Here is a 16,334-nt window from a genome sequence, read left to right on the forward strand (position 1 = left end):
ACTGCTCACAGCAGGAAATCAACACACAAGAGTCCAAAAAAGTGTCATTATGTAAAGGTAACCATTACATCAAAAACAGAAGCCTTCCTAAATACCAAAAAAAGGACAAAAGAAAAAAATGTATCATAAAACCATATGAAAAATTTGAGGCCAAATGTATTGATTTGAACAATTAACACATGGGCTTAACTGGCCTATTAAATAAAAGGACTTTCAGAGAAATGCAAATGTCACATGACAAACTCAAACTCATGATTACAGGATTAGGTGGCAGAGTTGGGGGCATTTTCGGATCTTCTTGGGTCTGAGCTCTCTTTATATATGAGATGAAAGAGCTCACCCACAATGGGAAACACCACCAAATACTCTTTAATGACAACTTCTATCATTAAAAAACAAAATAAATAAATATAAATCTCAATAGTAAAAAATTTTTAAATTACGGTAGCCAGGCATGAGTTTATAAAATAAATGTCATTTGTGGAGTTCATTTACCTAATTCACTCAACAAACTTACTGAGGCTGCACTTGTGACCAGCTCCTTTTCCAAGTGTTGGGGATTAGAAGCTTGAACATCATTCTTCCTCTGTACACGGTCCCAGAAATAAAAATGAAATATATGTTGGCTACACTTAAAGATATATGCTAGTGTCAGCCTCTTACAATAAAAGATTAACAATAAAAAAAATGGCAGGTCCTAGCCCACACTGATACCAGTAGGTGCTACTAAAAAAATGCATTTTAGGGCCATATGAGACCTAGGCACAAAACAACAGCTCATTAAAATGCCTAAGATAAGAATGACTGCCAAGTAAAGCATTCTGTCACAGGAATGAAACTAATGCTTCTATAAAAGTAACAAAAAAGCCACAATTTTTTTTTCTGCCTGCTTCCCTTTTCCAGACAAACTCTTATGTTTTATATGAAAATGGCTTTCATCTTTCATGGCATAGAAGGGTTGATAGCTGCTGGCATCAAACCTGCTAAAATCAACAGTAGTGTAATTATCTACACACTTTCAAGTGTTTTCAAAATACATACTGGCTGGGATTTTCCTAATTTAGAAATACATGCTTTGTGCTGGTGGTCTAGGACCATCAATAATCTGCACTAAAAAGAATTTTAAAATCATGCCTAAAGCATTCTTTTCTATGGCAATTATTTGACTTGTTTATACTGCATCTACTTTCACAAAGTGTTTGATGCAGTCTACAACAGATTAATGTCATACTGCTGATTGTGACACTACTTTAATGATAAATTTATATGAATTGCTACATGTCAAGCCCTTAGAACAGAGCTTGACACATGGCAAGTGTTAGCTATTATTATTAGTTCCATTCAAAGATTCTTTTTAAATATGTGAATAAGTGCATGAAGGTAAGTAGGTGACTATACTAAATTTAAATGTCCCTGTTATGCTAGTTAAAAATGGGAAGGAATTTTAGAAATCTCAAAACATTTTTTTTAACTACAGATTCTTAAAAAAAAAATAAATCTATGGAAGTTGATTTTTAAAACTACAGATTCTTAAAAAAGTTATCTATGGAAGCTGAAAATTAAACGGCATAAAATTATACAGATTAGACTTCCTTGTTGAGGACACCAAAAATATATTTTATAAGCAATTCCTCCATGGGGCACCTTTAAAAAATAAAAAAAGAAATAGCAAAACAAAGCCAATATCCTATGAAACCTGATCTAACTTCAGATGTGGGTACAGATTATGCATTTGTTAGGATTTACAAGGAAAAAAGAGAAACGGACAAATCAAGAATCTCAAACAAGATACAAATTTTTTAGCAATAAAACAACGAATTGCATATTAGAAGCATTGTAATTACTCCTTTTGTTTGGTTTCTTTGTAATTACTTTTAATAAATTACTCTGCCTCCCCCCATCACTCAAGTAAGTTGTCATCCAAAGGCACAATCAGTACAACACAGGACACAAAGCCACTCACAGATAGGGAGGGAGGGAGGAAGGGAGGGAAGGCTGGTGCCTCAAGAGCTGTGAGTCATTAGAATCCATAAAGGTTTTCTATGGAAATCAAGTTATCAATGAAGCTATTGTAAGATTTTGCAGCTATATAAATGTAGACTAGTTATGAATTCTCACAGGGCAACAGCACTCTCAAAAAGAGGCAAGGGCACCAATGCCTGGGAAATCACTCAACTCCAATGCAGCCTCAGTTGCGTAAGACGGCTGCCTAAGCCTACCATTTTGCTCAGGGCAGGGTAATTCCTGCAAAGTGAAGGGATCCTTGGTTCAGCACTCCCTAGGTTCACCCTGTGTCCTTTTGCTAAGCTGTGCGATGATGGCTCTGGAGTCAAGCCTAACATAATCACCATCTGCTATTATGGGTCTAAGAAAGAGTGAATAATTTTTATTAGTGTTAATATTGGTTTCCAGAACATAAACACAATATAAAATAGACCTTCATCACAAAAGACAAACAGCATTAAAACAACCTTGTTAAATAGTTTAAGATTTGTACCTACCTTTATCGTATATTTCAATATTAGAACTAAAATATATAAAATTTTAAAAGGAATAGTAAATGGTACAAAAATACATAAACCAAGTTGGATTTTTACATAATAATTTTTGAAGTCTGTAAATTATTAGAACTAAGATTAGCATTGTGGTTCAGAGTGAAGTGTGTAGATGAAACAAACGAAATAAAAGTAGAGTGAACATGCTCCAGACTTTAGGAAGGATATTATCACAAAGACAATAATTTCTGTTTTTGTTTTCTTAAAGACTCAGAAAAGAGAATTTATCATTTTGCCCCAATTAAAGCAGCCACTAAAATACTATGAAGTCCACCTTTTCACAACTATCCTTCTGGATTTTTATGTTTCGCTCTAGCTATTTTATGAAAAATTTCCCCAGTTTTTAAACAATTTGAGTAATGAGTAGCTTAACAGTATTGTTTTTCAGGTCCTGGCTGAAAGGAGTAATTACGGTAACCTTAAAGAGTGCTGCTGCTGTTGGAAACCATTTGCACCTAGTATTCATTATGACTAATCCTAACAGAGGCCAGACACTCTCACACTGGCTAAGACCACTGGCTTGGAAACACACTAATGCACATAAAGGCTCGCTTGTTCCTAATAGTCAACCTTAGTACTGCTGATCTGAAAGTAAGCCAATGAATACTTCTGACATCATCATGTATATCTACTAAAGACCAGAAATGAGTATTGTAAAATTTGTTACCTGCATATTATCAGACACGCATAAACTAGGAAGGGTGCATCTTCTGAATATGAAAACTGGAGTTCTCTTTCTTTAATGGAATCACACTGTATCCATGTTTTCCTTAAATACATTATTTGATTGTATATTCTAATCCTTAGAATACTGATGTTATTAAAACATTTTACATGCCTATATTTATAAAAACAATGTCTCTTGATCTGACTGTATCATAATTTGTATTCATCTTTGAATCAGTTAAAGGCAAAAACAGAAAAAAGAAATGTTTTCTTCCAAAACCAACAGCCATTTAGTAAAATTTATTACTTTTTAAAATATACATATCATTCACTATTGCAATTATAACCGATTAACCTGCTCTTTGCAGAGCTGGCTGATCCATGCATCCTAATTGTTATGTAGTTGTTCATATTCTCCTTGCTTTTCTGTTGCAAAAATTATTCAAAGTAAATAAAAGGAATTTGCAATAAAAAAAGAAGAGTATTAAAATGGAAGGATAAAATGCCAGAGAACCAGAAGCAGAAGAGAGAGTTTTGTCCTTTTCATTGAAAACAAACAAAAAAAGAATCAGTTATACCAGTGGGAAAAGGGCTGAAAATTCAAAGCCAAATTAAAATGGAAATAAATGTCAGAGAAAATGTGAGAAGATGCGTAAGAGAGAATGATGCATCTTCAGAGAAGTAAGAACTGAAAACCCGCTGAGACAGCATAGAGAAAGACAGTACAACTATCTGGTGGGTGGGAATGATGATAGAAGTGGCCAAAGGAGGCCAGGAGAGCATTTTAAATCACTTTATCTGGGTGGTACATCTCAGTCATCCAATTTACTTTATTTCATTATTCATTATTTTAACCCGCAGCTGAGTGCAGAGTGAGTTTGTCTTGCTTCCCCTTTTGAGATCACTGCAAAACTCAACTAGTATTTCAAAGTTACATCAGGCTGTGCCTACCACTCAGCACTTTCAAGATTTTCTTTGTGGGGGGGGAACAGACACCTCCTGCACGACGTTCTTTACTTGAAGTTCTTGCCCATGGCTTTGCCCCCCGACTCTGTTTTCCTTTCTCAGGCAGGTCAGAAGGCTCTGCTTTCCACAAGGCAGTAAAAGTTGTGCCCTCCTATTGGAGGAAAAGAGTTATGACCCTAGCATAGTTCATACAGACTACTTAACCAAACTCACTCATCTCGGCTGAATCCTGAGAGGCCTGAAGCTGCAGACACTTGGGGGATGAGGGCAAGGGCAGTGTGGAAGGCATGAAAGGGGACAAGGAAAACAAAACAGGCAAATAAAGGCAACAGCTAGATTTAAAGTGCACACCTACCAGAATGACTAAAACTTATTTACTTATTCTATAGTAATATAAAAGGAATAAAATCAGAAAATATCATAGTTTTATTTTAATGTAGAAGCAGCACATAGTGGATAGATGAATTAGGAAAAAATAAATAATCTGTTTCTTCCATGGTGTGGCAGACATTTTAAAAAATAGCTTAGGATACTTAATACCAAGTGAAGTTCAACAAGCTCAAATCCTAGCAAAAGGTTACCACATGACCTCAGAATGAATGCTCATCATCAAAGAATTCAATCTGTATTTAAAATAGGTGGACAAATTTCACCTACCAGCTGCAAGATAGCATTGGTACCCTTCAGACCTTGCTATAATGGCATTGGTCACTCATCACACTCCCTTCCACCTAACCCTTAGAAATAGCACATGCTTTACCTCAGCAAACTCCAAACCTTTTCCAGAGTGTGACAGAAGCAAAACAGTGGACAAAGAGTTCCTGGAGTGCTGTGCAGAGCCCAGAGAAAAGACCGGAAACATTGATAATTAATATTCTCTGATATGACTCTTGATTTCCCCACCCCACCCCCAAAACTAATCAGCTTTAAGCTTCATTCCTTAAAAGGAAGTTCTGTTAGTCCTAATCTACTTTATTTCCACGTTTTCTTTAAAACTGCTGCCTTTATTTTCCAAGGAAAGACAGTTATAAGTGCATCCCCCACCTAAGTTCTAACGCAGCAGCCTTTGTCCAGGGGAAATGACTGAGTAAGGAACTTTAATCTCCTGGAAGGTAAAATCCGCCCCATTTTAGGGGAGGTTTGCCTCTCCATTTCCCTTCTCAGAAGAGACAGCGGCTAGAATCACGGGTATCACAAATGTGGATACTTCTAGTTCAGATTTTGGTAGTGACAATATCTAGTGATCCTCAAAGATAAAGGCTTCCTCTTCTTTTTTACATGCTACGCTGTGCATTTAGGTAATCTTACTTTTGGTTTAAAAAATAATAGCTACAATACTTAAAATACTAAGCAAGCTGCAATTCTTTTCCTTCTTTGGATGTTTTTACCATCTCATTCATCACTTCACGAACATTTTAAAAACACCTAAACCGTGGAAGTGAAACACAGCCTTCTGGAGCATGTGGAGGTATGGTCAGAAAACTTAAGTATGGCCAAAATGACAACTTTTTCTATTATTGTTTAACTGAAGTGACATACATGACTTTAAAAAAGCGCTGAGGTACCACTTTTGCCCGCAATGAACGTCTTGCTACAAACAACTATACTCGGAGGCCAGTTCTTTTTCCAACTCTCTTAGGAGCTGCCCTCTAGTATCCTTAAATGCACTCTGAAACTTTGGTATCACCTTCATTACGATGTGCTTTGTGCACATTCTCGGACACTGCAATGCCCAAACTAAGGCAACACATCACAGAAGTTGGCAGCAATGCTATCAGCAAGAATTTGGCTTCAGAATCAAGAGTGATTCATCATACATTCTAGCAGCAGAAAAACAACACACCGCTATTTTAATCCCTTGGTGCTATCAAGAATTAAAAAACAGTGAACCATAATTAAGCAAAAGCAACAAAAATCGTATCTGCCGTATAACATTTGTAAAAAACACAATTCACTTTTAAGAGTTTTTAATAAAAGTCACTTAGAAAAGAACAAGCTACTTACCATATTTCATAATATTTATTACAATGACAAATCAAGTTTTAACTAAACACAATTTTCGGGAGAAAATAGGCAGTCCAAACTTCTGCAAACTAACATGTTGAAATTCGAAACTTGGAAAACAAATTTCTCATTTGCTTTACAGTAAATAAAATCCCTCCTAGTGTTTTAAAAGTAATCCACTTCTTTCATCTCTCCCCATTTTTGAGATGGCTCCAATTTAAAAACTAAGTGAGTGAGAGTGGTACTGTATCTATCACGACCAAACACACAAACCTAATAAATACTGTGGGAGATTTATTCAGAACACTTTCATTTTTCAGAGGTACCTTAAGACTGCGATAATAAACGCTACTGGTCTAAAATAATAATGAAACCCACGGAAGTCCTATTGCTATATTTAATGAGCATAAAACAAATCTGCATCCTGGGTCACTCTTACTTGGAAGAATACAGTATACTGTGTTTCTATAAAACTACATAAATTAAGTCTGTGGATTAGAATAAAAACTTGTTTATAAAATTGCTACTGTATTGTTGTGACCAAATCGTCCGGGGCCCAGAAGACTTATCAAGACCTCCACTCAGTACTCTCTTTCGGGGACCCCTACCTTTTCAAACACCTCTTCCTTCCCCCTTCGTTTCCGTTTTCGGGGTCTCCGGTTCACTCGAACCCATTTCGTGACCTGAAGTTCAAAAACCAAAGAGGATTTTAAACAAGACGACAGGTCCTGAGGGCTGCCCCCCGGCGTGAGAAACGACGCACCGCCATGCGACGCTGCCTTCCCTGCTCCTCCCGGGGAAGCCACAGGCACCTTTCGAGGCTCGCCAGGCCGCACCCGCGCAGGGGGCCCCGGGGCTGTCCGGGATGCGCGCCGAGGCCGTCACCTTCGGCCTGGGCGCTCTCTGCGGTCAAGGGCCGGGTCTGCCGCCCGCGCGCGCCGGAGCCCCGAACAAGGGCCATCTTACCCACTGCTGTCTCGCGTCGGCGGCGCGGGACCCATCACCCCGGGGACGCGCCGCCCGTACTCACCTCGGCGCTCACTTGCCGAACGAGCCCGCACTCCGTTCCGGCCTGACGCTCCCTCTGCAGCGGCTGCGGGGGAAGGGGACAGAGTCAAGTTTATCGCGGGAGCGACCCCGGCCTCCCTCCCTCGCGCCCCGCCAACTCGGCGCGCCGGCCCTGTACCTCGCCCGCGGTAGGTGAGGACAGAGATGGGGCGCCGGAGCCCCTGCCCAGCGCTCGCCCTGCTCGCACGGCCGGAGCAGCAGGCGCGCGAGTCCCGCAGCACCTAAGGCGCAGCGCGGACGGCGGGCTGCGCGGGGCCGGGGCGGCGGCGCGGGCGGCGCGCGGGCGCTGGGGCGGGGGCGGGGCCTGCCTTAAAGGTATAGGCGGCCGCACCGCCCTCCTCGCAGGTCGCCGTCGCCCCCGCCCCCGCCCCGCGCGCCGACTATTTTATTGTTCTCTTCGCAAACATCTTGCTTCTCCCCGGGCCCAGCCTGCGTCCGCGCTCCCGCGCCCTCCCACGCGCTGACAGACCCCGGGCGCGCGCCCCTTACCTTTCCTCCACCACCCCTCCTCGAGCCTCCGGGTACCCACGGAAGGGTTTCTCCGCTGCGAGAGGAACCGAAATGCTGTCCGCCCGCACGTGAAAGGGGCTTGCGGGGAAGCGCCCCCACCCGCGGCTAGTCTGAATTAGCTCCTCGGGTTAGAAGCCTGCGTCCCCAGGGCTTTGCGGAGGGAAAGTAACTTTCCTAATGGAGTTTTCTCCAGGAATGGATTTTAGACGCCATTAAGTAGACGTTTTTCAGTGGCCCCTCAGGACTCCGGGGCGGTGGCAGGTGACCTCCGCCGGGAGAAATCAGGAGCGCATAAAAACAGAGCCCCGCGCTCCAGTGATGCGTCGCGGGAACTGCTACGCTCCGGCTCAGCGCCGCCAACGCCGCACTCGCCAGGCCGGTGTGCACCCGCACCCCCAAATTGTGGCGGACCCCTACCCGACTGGGTAGAATTTTTAAAAGATCAATCTGTTTTCATAATTAGGGCGAAAGCTTCTACTTGATTTATAAAAGTTTGCGGTAACCCAAGTTTTCCATCAACCCCAAAAGGCTTTCTTCCCATCCGCATCAACGCTTGGCTGACCCAGATTGCTGGTGAGGGCTGGGGAGGGGAGTCGGATTTGTACTCGTGTTTGCTGATCTTGACCATCCCTTTAACTTTATCGCGTTCTTTAAAGAAAATCTATCTTACCCTCTATTGCTACTCCATCCTTCTTTCAAGATCAAAGGTTTAGATCAAAGCCAAGATCAAACTCACTACTTTAAATAGAAGCAACTTTGCCATGGAGTATTTTACACAGAGGAGCTTCTTAATGGAGACATCAGAATGGCAAACTATTTTATCCCTTCAATCCATATGCATAACTAGACTAAATTACATTGGTAATGCACGTCTATTTCAAAAAACGACAACAGGTCTACTCAGATAGAGGATTCTTACTTTGTGTTTCCAGAAAGTCTAACTCTAGAGAGTAATTATAAATAGATATATTAACCATTTTGTGTCATTATGTGCTAGGTGCTCTGAAATGCATACTCATTTGCTAAAGACTTTCATCATATTATCAAATCTTATGTATCATGTACAACCCTCATATACAATTTTTCTATTGCAAAGGAAATGCATAAAAATAGTTAATGTTTTGGAAATTCTGAGCACACATACACGTGGGCAGGTAAATAAATTACAAACAGTGAAGTGGATTATGCAGAACTGCTTAATTTTAAATGGAAAGAGAACTCAAATATTCAAGCTTCCATCTACTAATAACAGCTCCAGAATCAATAGAAATCTATCCTGGCAAGCACTTCTTTTTACCCACTAGGATTTTTTTTCCTTGGGAGCTCACTCTGTTCCTAGGAACTGTGATCGGAACTGTTCAGTACTGATGGACTAAAGCAGTGTTCTGCTGAAGTGGACCTTTCTTGAGGGTACTCTTTGTTGATTTGTCAACAAGTTTTCAACAGATAGTCTCAGACGAAACAAAATCCAAAGTAAATTCCAACAATCCAGTAACAAGAATAAAGATGACTATTGTAAATTAAATCTTACACAGACCTCTATGAAAATGTAGTTATTCCCGCTACATAGTTAGTATCTGAAGGCTTTTTTCCCCCTTAAAATTTTCATCTGGCTGTAGTCTCAAATACATCTACATGCACGTGTATGTACGCACAATTGTCCTTAATTCTATAAAACCCAACAAGCCACTGGAAAGATCTTCAGAACTGAGACTGTGTCTAAGTTCTAAGCTTTTTCTTTTTCTTCCTAAGCACCTATCTCATGGGGAACCTAGCATAAGCTGAGAAAAGGAAACAGCTTACTGTCACTCTGCTCTTCCAGTTGGTTGAGTAGGAAGCAAAAGCTATGGTCCATTTTAATTGCCTCTTAATTTGTCCCCTGGTTTGTCCTCTTGCCCCACATCCAGGCCTCACCCTCACACAAGCCATGCTCCACAGAGAATCCAGAATGTTATTTTTTCATAGCTGATGCAAATGGTATCACTTTGCTCCATTCAAAACACCGTTCCTTCACTTCATTGCCTGTCTAGCTCTTACTTGTTCTATAATCCCAAGCCTAAAAATTCAAGGTCTTCCCTCATTCCTCAGTCCAAATTATGTCACCCACTATTCTCTCTAAGAGCATTTTATTTCCTTTAGAGTGATTATCTTTTATAGTTACTTAAAATTTTCTATTCTAAATTGAGAGATTTCACTTTTTAGAGAAGTTTTAAGTTCACAGAAAAATTGAGCAGACAGCACAGAGTTTCCATATTTTACCCCATCCCCTCAGTTTCACCTATATTAACATCTTGCATTACTGGTATGGCACATTTGTTACAAATAAGAAACCAATATTGATACCGTATTGTAAATTAAAGTCCAGTTTACATTAGGGCTCATTCTTTGTGTTATATAGTTCTTACAGCTATTTTTATTAATTTATTTGAATGTCTGCCTTCTCAACTGAACTTTACCCTACAAGAAGAAATGGATGCTGCCTCTTTTCTTCTTCATTTTTGTCCAGTCAACTACAGTACTGCTTGGCACATAGTAGACGGTTGATAAATACATCAAGTAAATGGTAAGATAAAAGAAGAAATGAATGAATAGCACATCAGATTTCAAGGGGACGAAGTCTTAAGATGAAGATCTTCCCAATTACTCCTGTCTGTTTCACCACGAAAATACCTTAATTTGTAAAGAGCCTAGAACTGTGCATTTTCAAAAAACAGAGAACGTGGGATATTAGTTACATTGCCAGGGTAGTTCTAAAATGACTTACGAAATGCAAGTAGAAATGAGAAGGGTTCCCTCATGTAATAATTTTATAATTATAAAATTGTATTCCAATATAGTACTAGGAGATGAATTTAACCTAACTTGAAAGATTAACATGTTGCCTGATTCTGGGCAAATGTTAATACCTTTTGATTGTGTTCAGCTCAACCCGGATCTCCCTTTTCCACAGGCTGAAGGAAATTTTAAAAACTGGAAATTTTAAAAGTTAAAATTTACATTTAACTTTTAAAATTTTGCCTTGGAGAATGTGACAAAAAAACACTTTAAAGCTATCTTTTAAAAACAGTTGTTTTCCATTTCAATCACATCTTTTAAAATGTCTCATCTAGTAGAGATGCAAGTTTTCAAAGGAAGTTTTTTCTAAGAAACTTTCTTATCAAAGTAGTTCCTAGTAGCTGAAGATGATTTCAGAGGCCGAAGGAAACACCGTTGCTTTAAAATTACTTAACCTAGTGATTGGAGATCACTTGTGGAGGGAAAAGCTTTTTCGAGTTTCTTCTTTTTCTTAGTTGAAGAGGAAATTACTCCTTTCACTGGAAAGAGATACCGGTTGTTAATATGGGTGCCTGTTCTCTTCCTGCTTCTGCTTGTGAGTGAGACGCAATACAGAGAAATGGACAGGAAAGGCAGGCCTTCCTAGCCAACTAGAAGGACTGCTGGGCAAACAAGCTGGGGCTCTTTAATGATCCCAAATAGCCTCAGATGGCAATTCACAGTCCTTTGGGCAGCAAAGGGAAAACCATCCACTATAATAAGCCAAAGACCTTTGAATACCAAACAAGGTAGAGTGTTCCACAAACATCCACTGGTTTCAAATGTGCTCTGTAGGAATCTACACAGGTCTAGAAATAAAATCAAGGTTAAATTAAGTTGCAAAAATAGCAAGAAAAGATTAGGAGCAAAGCTATCAAATGGTATGTCTTTAAATGTCTATTGTTTTTAAAGGCTACATTTTTTTGGTTGATTTTAGAAAAATTACATATAATTTTGTATTACTGCCCATTTTTTTCTCCATATTAAATGAATACCTAGTTTCTTTCTGAAGATTCTGGCACTGCCAAATGAGCCTCTTAGTGGAAGTCCTTATAAAACATACTGTTCAAAAGAGAAAATCAATCCCATGCTTGGCTTAGCTGATTGCTAAAGCTTATGGCTCTGCAGTGAATTGGCTAATAGAACTTCTTTCTCTCAGGAACCAAAACTCTGGTCTCATTGTTGCTCAAAAAATTTTACAGAGCTTGACTGAGGGAACGACATTTAAAATGTTCAGTTGTTTCATTTCTTGACTGTCTCTGATGATCCGATGAAAGGTAACGGATTAAGAAAAAAATATGCCTACAGCGCACACAGACCAGTTTTCAGGAGGTTCAGATTCTCTTGATACCCAGACTCTTAGCCTGGATACTCTAAAATCTATTCTTGGAATAAGCCAGACCACCATAAAGCTGGCCCTGGACTTTGTTTTCTGGGTGCTCTGTGAAAGTCCTCTTACAGTATTAAATTCTAGTAAGAAGCCATCAACCTTTATTGAGGTGCATTATAAGAAACAGCCCCATAAAATCCATCACAATGTTTACTGGACAGATGGTTTTAGAGGGTTGTTTATTACATTAGATAGTAATTTTCTGTGAGGACCCACAGGACAAATTTCTCTCTAGTAACAACATCAGGAATAGTAGGACTTAGGCAACTGGTTTACTTTTGCCTCGTGGATATTACAATTTATCCCATTTCCCTCTTCTAGAAAGCTTAGAGCTCTGTGACCCCTACTTTAGCCAGGTGTAGGAACTTCAGGGTGTGCATCTTATATGCTAATTGAATTCCTGGCCCCATTTGCTTCATTTGTCTTATTTTATTCCTATCAGGTTATATTTATCTGCTTTGGAAACAATTTCAACTCCACTTTGGACAAGGGGGAGTATGAATAAGTAAAATATTCTAAGGTTTATATTTTTCCTTCTTTAATTTTCTTTTTCTCTTTGGTAAGGAGAAAGGAGGGGGGTCTGAAAAAAATTTGTGGTTCTAGTTTTTCTTTCCAAGTTAGGGACATGTGATTAAACTCTGCCAAGGAAAAGAATTGTCATCAAATGAGACAAAAAATGAACACAATACCATATAAACATCACACAGAGCTATTATAAAAATGCTAACCAATAAAGTATTTTATCTCTTTGGATACCAAAACCAGAGGAAAAGGCTTAGATTGCAGCAGAAGATGTAAGTCAGACATGTGACAGGTCATTGACTTAACACACACCCCCCGAATGTCTACGGTAAAACAGAGCACCAGATTTTCTGATTAGTAAGACACCATCCTTGTCCTATGGACAAAGCCATAATACAGTATGGTATAAACAGCACAAGGATGGCTTGTCTAGGTGTAATTCATATTAGTTGCGTGACCTCTCTAAGCCTAACTTTCTCATAGAGTTGTGAAGATCAAGTGCCATATGTAATCTGCTTAGAACAGGAAGCAGTTGTTATGTATTAAGTTCTAGACTATTAGAATTAAGAAGCAAGACAACATTACCAGAAGCCAGGGGGAAGTGACTTTAAGACCAAAAAAAAAAAAAAAATGTACTGAAGCATCACATACAGCAGCCACCACAGAACCTTAGAAATGGTAGAGGGTGGCCAGTCTGCACAGAACTGAACAGTCTGCAAAGTGCTCCCCTTCACACTGTGCTGCTGGTGCCTCTCACAGTCTTAAACACAGGGAAAGTGAGTCTCAGGGAATTTCGGTATCTTTAGCAGTTCCTATTTCCTGGTTCAAAATGTAATACTTTGTCTACTCCAGTGTGAGTGCTTAGGGAACATCTAGTGTGACTGTCTGACTTCAAAAAATTTGCTTATTATGTGATTAGATCAGTACCAGATCAAAACATAGCCTGAAAAATATAATCTGATACCATAAAAATCTATTGACTTATATATACATTAATATATCCTGTTTAACACCTGTATGACTACAGTATTTTATGGGGCTCAAGAATCACAGGCAGTATAATGTTAAAGAGTTAAAAATGATAGGGAGCAGTTAGGCCACTTGTTCCCACCCTGACTGCTGATGAGAACCACTACGGAGGGTTTTACCAATCCCAGTGCCCCTGTGACCACTCAGATTCACATCTCTGAGTGTGAGACCCAAGCATCAGTCTTGTTTAAAGCTCTCTCCCCACCTTAGAGATTCCACTGTGCAGCCAGCATTCAGAAGCACTGGTTTAGATCACTTTAATGATGTCCTGTCTCTAATAGGTTACTATGAAAAAAATTCCAGAGGTTTGGAAGACATTTAAATTTCAAGGTCAACGCCACAGGAGATAGCCACTTACAATGTGTCCGATTACAGTTAATCCATTTGAGGAGATGGCAGACACAATGGCAGGACGGGCTGTCCAGATGATCTGAGTGGCATTTCCTGCAGCTTACACTTGGGTATAAACTACTGGGCAAGATAAATAAAGCGTGCGCACACAACCACACACACACACACACAAACTAAATGAGAAGTGGAGGATTTCAATGTTCCTCAAGAATAGATGGAATATTTGACTTCATGGAGTTTTTTTTTTTTCTGAAGTTAATACCATTCTAGATCCCGAGCCTAGGTCCTTGTCTTCAGGGAAGCTGCTTTTAATGCTGACCTGCCATGCTGCAAACATGAAGGTGTTATTTCCAACTTATCACCTGCAGATGAAATTCCCACTATGCGGATGGCTGCTGACCATTCCTTGAAATATACATTTTTGGGCGGCGCCTGTGGCTCAAGGAGTAGGGCGCCGGTCCCATATGCTGGAGGTGGCGGGTTCAAACCCAGCCCCCGCCCCCCCAAAAAAAAAAAAGAAATACACATTTTCATTTGGAAGACTGCAGGCTAGAATTAGGGAACAGTGTGAACCAATGGAAAAGACTCTTTGCTGGGTTTGAGAGGTCCCACTATTCCATTCAGGAACCAACACATGCTGACTTCCTTGAGTCTTGGGTGCTGTGCTTTAGCCATATAGGCTCCTTTATTTAGAAAGCAAACACACACACATACATTGATGCTATGTGAAAATTATTCTGGCAAAGTGCCTTACAAAAGGTATTAACTACTAATTAATTGAAAACACAAATATGTCATATGTTGATATTTCACTAGCTAGAAAAGCACACACCCAGGTCCAGGTATCTTCCCATTATTTCCTAAGTGGGAGTGGGTGTGGCGTCTGCAAGTGTGTGCATATGGACACATCAGTGCTCCACAGTGCCTTTGAAGGAGGGAGTGTGTGGGGAGTATGTGGCCCTGGCATGTCTATTTTTAAAAACCTTGGCACTCGGACTGGGTTGCCTGTTATCTGGCCTCCAAAAGAAATGCAATGAAGTCACAATTTGCAAACAAGAGGAATGGGCCTGAATCATCCTTCATCTATTAAGAGGTAAAATTATTCACAAACACACACACACACACACACACACACAGACACAAACACACAGAGTAAGGAAAGTAAAATCCACTACATTTGGGGAGTGGAGTGGCTGTCTCAAATATAAATAGTATGTAAGAGAAAACTCTTTCCCAAAATGTTTGTTCACCAAACATTTAGCCCCATACAAGGAGGTGTTCCAGGAAAACAATGGGAAGGGCCAGAATTAATTGGCTGCTAATCTCTTAACTTTTTGTAGGATGTTTTCTCCAGCAGTGGATTACATCAAGGTTTAATGCTACACAGGCCCAGCTGTGTCCATATTAGGAAAGCCCTAGCTCACGTCTCTCTCTCTGAAAAAAGGACCTGTCCTCCCTCCTGTGCCTGCTTCCACCCCCTGCATGTGTAGGTGGGAGAGTGGGAGCCGGGGAATGTGAACTTGATCCAGCATTGATCAGCCAAGCAGCAAACTCTCATTGTTCTTTAGATACCAAACATAACTTCTTTCTACTAGGGATAAACCCAGCCATTCTGTACATAACACAGCTTTTGTGCTCACCAGTATGATAGTTGGAAAAGAACCACAAAGAACATTAGAGCTTTATTAGACTTATCATAAACACCTTCTAATATGCAGGATTTAAGAATCTACCCAGTTCATTTACATTCAAATTAATGTTAGGTATGTTAGAATTTACTGAATCTAACTATATTCTGGTCTTTTCTGACTGCTTTTATAATAATGGATTTCAATTTACTGTGCAAATATTATGGTCTGTTTGATCTTTGCCTTCTATATGAGCATTTCTTATTTTCACTGCCTTGATCTCTGAGGTTCAAGGACATTGAAGTCATGCTAGTGCACAATCAAATATGCTGTTGCTGTTTTTAAGTGCCATCCTCGGAATGTGGCTTAACTGTCTCAGTACAAAGCCACAGTGTAAAGGACATATATAGTAGACAACTCGCACCTAGGTACCCTCTGTTCTTGCCACTGAGAGGCTATGTGGCCTCGGGCCTGCATGTCATAGAACCTGAACCTATGAGATGGAGATAATCCCGTGTTGAGGATGAAATGAGATGGCATATACAGCAAGAGACACAAAGTAGACCAGGAAATGCTAATTCCCTTCCTCTTTCCCTTCTACTATTTTGAATCTAAGATAACTTTCAAAGGTATCAAAATCACGGAGTTGTGACATCATAATAAAAGGACTGACCTGGCAACCACACAGACTTGATGCTCTTGGGGACACAGCCTGCCCAGATATGGCATATCTGAACCACTGCAAATAAGTACCTGTCCCTCGAGACGGCAACTAGTGAACATGAGAAAGCAAGTTTTCTTTCTTGGATTCCTAATAGTAGCTACACGCAT

The 16,334-nt window shown here is 40.1% G+C and overlaps 1 protein-coding gene across 2 annotated transcripts in view; it reads right to left on the minus strand.

The window, feature by feature from the left end:
- AOPEP (aminopeptidase O (putative)) overlaps positions 1-16,334 on the minus strand; it is a 422,485-nt gene that overhangs the window by 79,822 nt on the left and 326,329 nt on the right. For both annotated transcript variants that reach the window (XM_053577274.1, XM_053577284.1), the window contains exons 12-13: positions 7,222-7,284; positions 6,800-6,874 (exon numbers count right to left, since the gene is read on the minus strand). In XM_053577274.1, the coding sequence (XP_053433249.1) occupies positions 6,800-6,874; positions 7,222-7,284 (138 nt within the window). The remainder of the gene's footprint in view (positions 1-6,799; positions 6,875-7,221; positions 7,285-16,334) is intronic.

This window comes from Nycticebus coucang, chromosome 2 (assembly GCF_027406575.1).
Source record: "Nycticebus coucang isolate mNycCou1 chromosome 2, mNycCou1.pri, whole genome shotgun sequence".
Lineage (NCBI taxonomy): Eukaryota > Metazoa > Chordata > Mammalia > Primates > Lorisidae > Nycticebus > Nycticebus coucang.